Source organism: Megalobrama amblycephala, linkage group LG16 (assembly GCF_018812025.1).
Source record: "Megalobrama amblycephala isolate DHTTF-2021 linkage group LG16, ASM1881202v1, whole genome shotgun sequence".
Taxonomy (NCBI): Eukaryota; Metazoa; Chordata; class Actinopteri; order Cypriniformes; family Xenocyprididae; genus Megalobrama; species Megalobrama amblycephala.
This window is the reverse complement of record NC_063059.1, coordinates 5,882,507-5,885,421: the sequence shown is the minus strand read 5'-3', so window position 1 is coordinate 5,885,421 and position 2,915 is coordinate 5,882,507. Positions and strand designations below refer to the sequence as shown.

General features: G+C 33.7%; 1 protein-coding gene across 1 annotated transcript; it reads left to right on the top strand.

Annotated features, from left to right (window-relative positions):
- The first annotated feature begins 377 nt into the window (after positions 1–377).
- LOC125248894 (olfactory receptor 52E8-like) lies at positions 378–2,389 on the top strand. The gene has a single exon (XM_048161058.1). The coding sequence runs from the start codon at positions 779–781 to the stop codon at positions 1,844–1,846; it is 1,068 nt and encodes a 355-aa protein (XP_048017015.1). The 5' UTR covers positions 378–778; the 3' UTR covers positions 1,847–2,389.
- Positions 2,390–2,915: the final 526 nt, after the last annotated feature.

Below are 2,915 nucleotides of genomic sequence, written 5' to 3'. Positions count from 1 at the left end.
ACCCATTCATCATACTGAGCTGGTGTTCTGACGTAGAACCTAGAAGTGCTGAACGTAAACAGCATAGGAAAATGACACAGCGACAAAAGAGAAGATATTGTTGAAATAAAGTCATTATTTTTGTTTTGTTTTTGTGCATAAAAAGTATTTGTCGCTTCATAAAATTAAGGTTGAATTACTGCAGTCACATCGGATATTTTAACAATGTCTTTAGTACCTTTCTGGACCTTTAAAGTGGTGGTTAAATTGCTGTCTATGCAGGAGTCAGGTACCTCTCGGATTTCATCAAACATATCCTAATTTGTGTTCTGAAGATGAGTGAAAGTCTTACGGGTTTGGAACAACATGAGGGTGAGTAATTAATGACAGAATTTTCATTTTTGGGTGAACTAACCCTTAAGTTAATCTTTGAATTACTGTAATATGATGGTGCTCAAATGAAAACACAAGGGGCAATAGTAGAGATTGTTTTCAATCAAAAAAAAAACAAACAAACAAAAAAAAAAAACTACAACATACAAAGATTACATCGTGTTCAAAAGGTCATCAAAGCTCTCGAGTGAATCAGGCAGCCAATTATCTCTGCAGCATGACAGAATAAGGATGAGCACTGGATTTACAGCTGTATATTTAAAAGTAGCTCACAAGCATTCAGACAGTCACTGTCATTGTTTGCTTTGACTCTAAAGCTTTATGTTTATTTATACAGGTTTGTGATTCAAATCATTATGCTCAAATTTATATGCAACTTTTTCTAGCATTTGAAAATAACTGTTAAATGTGTGAACTTACATTTTTTTCTTATGCGTTTTCTTATGGTAATTTATATTTTCAGCTTGTGCAAAACAACAAATGCAAAGTTACCATGAGTTCTGTAAATGTAAGTTTTTCACAGAATATCTCGATTGTTCATCCTCAATACTTTTTTATCATTGGACTTTCAGGAATACCACATAGCACTTATTACTATATATTTTTATTTATGATTTATTTTGTTACTATCTTTGGGAACTCTGTAGTTCTTCTCATTATAGCTCTTCACCGGAGCCTGCACAGTCCAAAGTACATTGGCGTGTTTAACTTGGCCTTGGCTGATATTGGTGAAATTAATGCACTGATTCCTAACATGATGAGGACTTTTCTGTTTGACTCACAGTACATCTCATACAATGCTTGTTTGGCAAACATGTTTTTTGTGTTCTTCTTCAGTAGTTTGCAAAGTGTCACTCTTCTTGTTCTGGCATATGATCGCTTCATTGCAATTTGTTTGCCATTAAGATATCATGCAATTGTGAACAATACCAGTATGGTTTTAGTTTTTCCAGCAATATGGGCATTTAATTCTTCTGTGGTGGCCTTGATGGTGTCTTTGATCACCCGACTTTCAATTTGCGAATCCAATGTAATACAGAGTTATTTTTGTGATCATGGACCAGTGTTTAGGTTGGCATGTAATGACTATAACCTTAATAAGTCTGTGGGATTTGTCATCACATCTTTATACCTTATAGCACCTTTGGTCATTATATTCCTGTCATATTTGGGCATTTTTCTTGCTTTAAGCAGAATTACAACTTGGGAAAGACGTTTAAAAGCGCTTAAGACCTGTGTTTCACACCTGTTGTTAGTAGGGATTTATTTCTTCCCAATATGCTTCACATACCTAGCACAACTCTTGCTTGCTCTCACTCCCAATGGCAGAGTCATTAGCACATCTCTGGCATATGTTGTTCCACCTACACTAAATCCCATCATTTATGTTTTAAACACAGCTGAAATCAAAATCTTATTGCGAAAAATGCTTGACAACAGATCTTCACCAGTTAGAGATAATATTTCAAAATGACTGCAATTATTGTTTTTTTTTTGTTTTTTTAATTCTTAATATTTATGATAATATATAAATAAAAGCATCATCAGTACTGGGACTGCATGTATGTGTTGGTGAATAGCAGTTATATGGTATTTATGTACTTGTTTATTTATGAATCCAGTTGTTTTCAAGTGTATATGTACTGATTGTGGTCTTACTGACATCGAGGCAAAACTTGAAAAGGAAGAATATTTTACAATGCAATTTGTTAACAATTATTGTTGTGTTTACTTATTTTATGTTACTCTGGGGTTTCAGCCACCAAAATTGTATTAGCTTTCATCTTTCACTCTTAGTAGTGGGTAAATTCAAATAAATGTTTTGTTGTTGTTGTTTTGTTGCCATCTGAAGAAAAATGTGACATATAAACAATATTTGACATATAAATAATATTTGACTAAATAAAATAACATTTATAATATTTTCATCTTTGAACTTCTTATAAAGGTGTCCATTTGCATGTGAGGTTTATTTTTGGTCACCACTAAACTGATTGTTGATATTAATTGAAAAAATAAAGATAATAAATTTACACAAAATTACTGATTCTCTGTTGTATTTAATTATTGCTGTTATATGCCACTTAAATGCCACTTACATGCTGACACAAGTAGCACTTTAGTAGTAATGTCATTCTGTAAATCCAAAGGCCTTCAGCTTTCATTCATGACAATGAAAATGTTCCTAAATATTTAAAAATTAAGTATGGAAAATACAGACTATTTCCAAAGTCATTTAAATGATATTTTATGAGAAAAATATCTTTATCCAAGTCGATATCACAATGCAAATTAAGGGTTTTCACAAGTTCGCCATTCAGTCTGAATGGTTAATGGTAAAACAAACTTGGCTTGCTGTCCTCGAAGGAGGCTCGACCCGAGGCTCAGCTCGAGCTCTGAGTTAAACCCCCTATTACAGTACTGCGCGTAGGGAGAATAAGAGAAATAGAGGAGGAGGTAGGAAGGAGGAGGGATGCTGGAAGAATTGTCGCTGGGATGACGCAGTGACTGCTGCTTATATACGCTTGTAATGATGATTGACA

Coding starts and splice junctions, on each gene's coding strand:
- LOC125248894 (XM_048161058.1), top strand. CDS start 779: ATGTGTGAACTTACATTTTTTTCTTATGCGTTTTCTTATGGTAATTTA.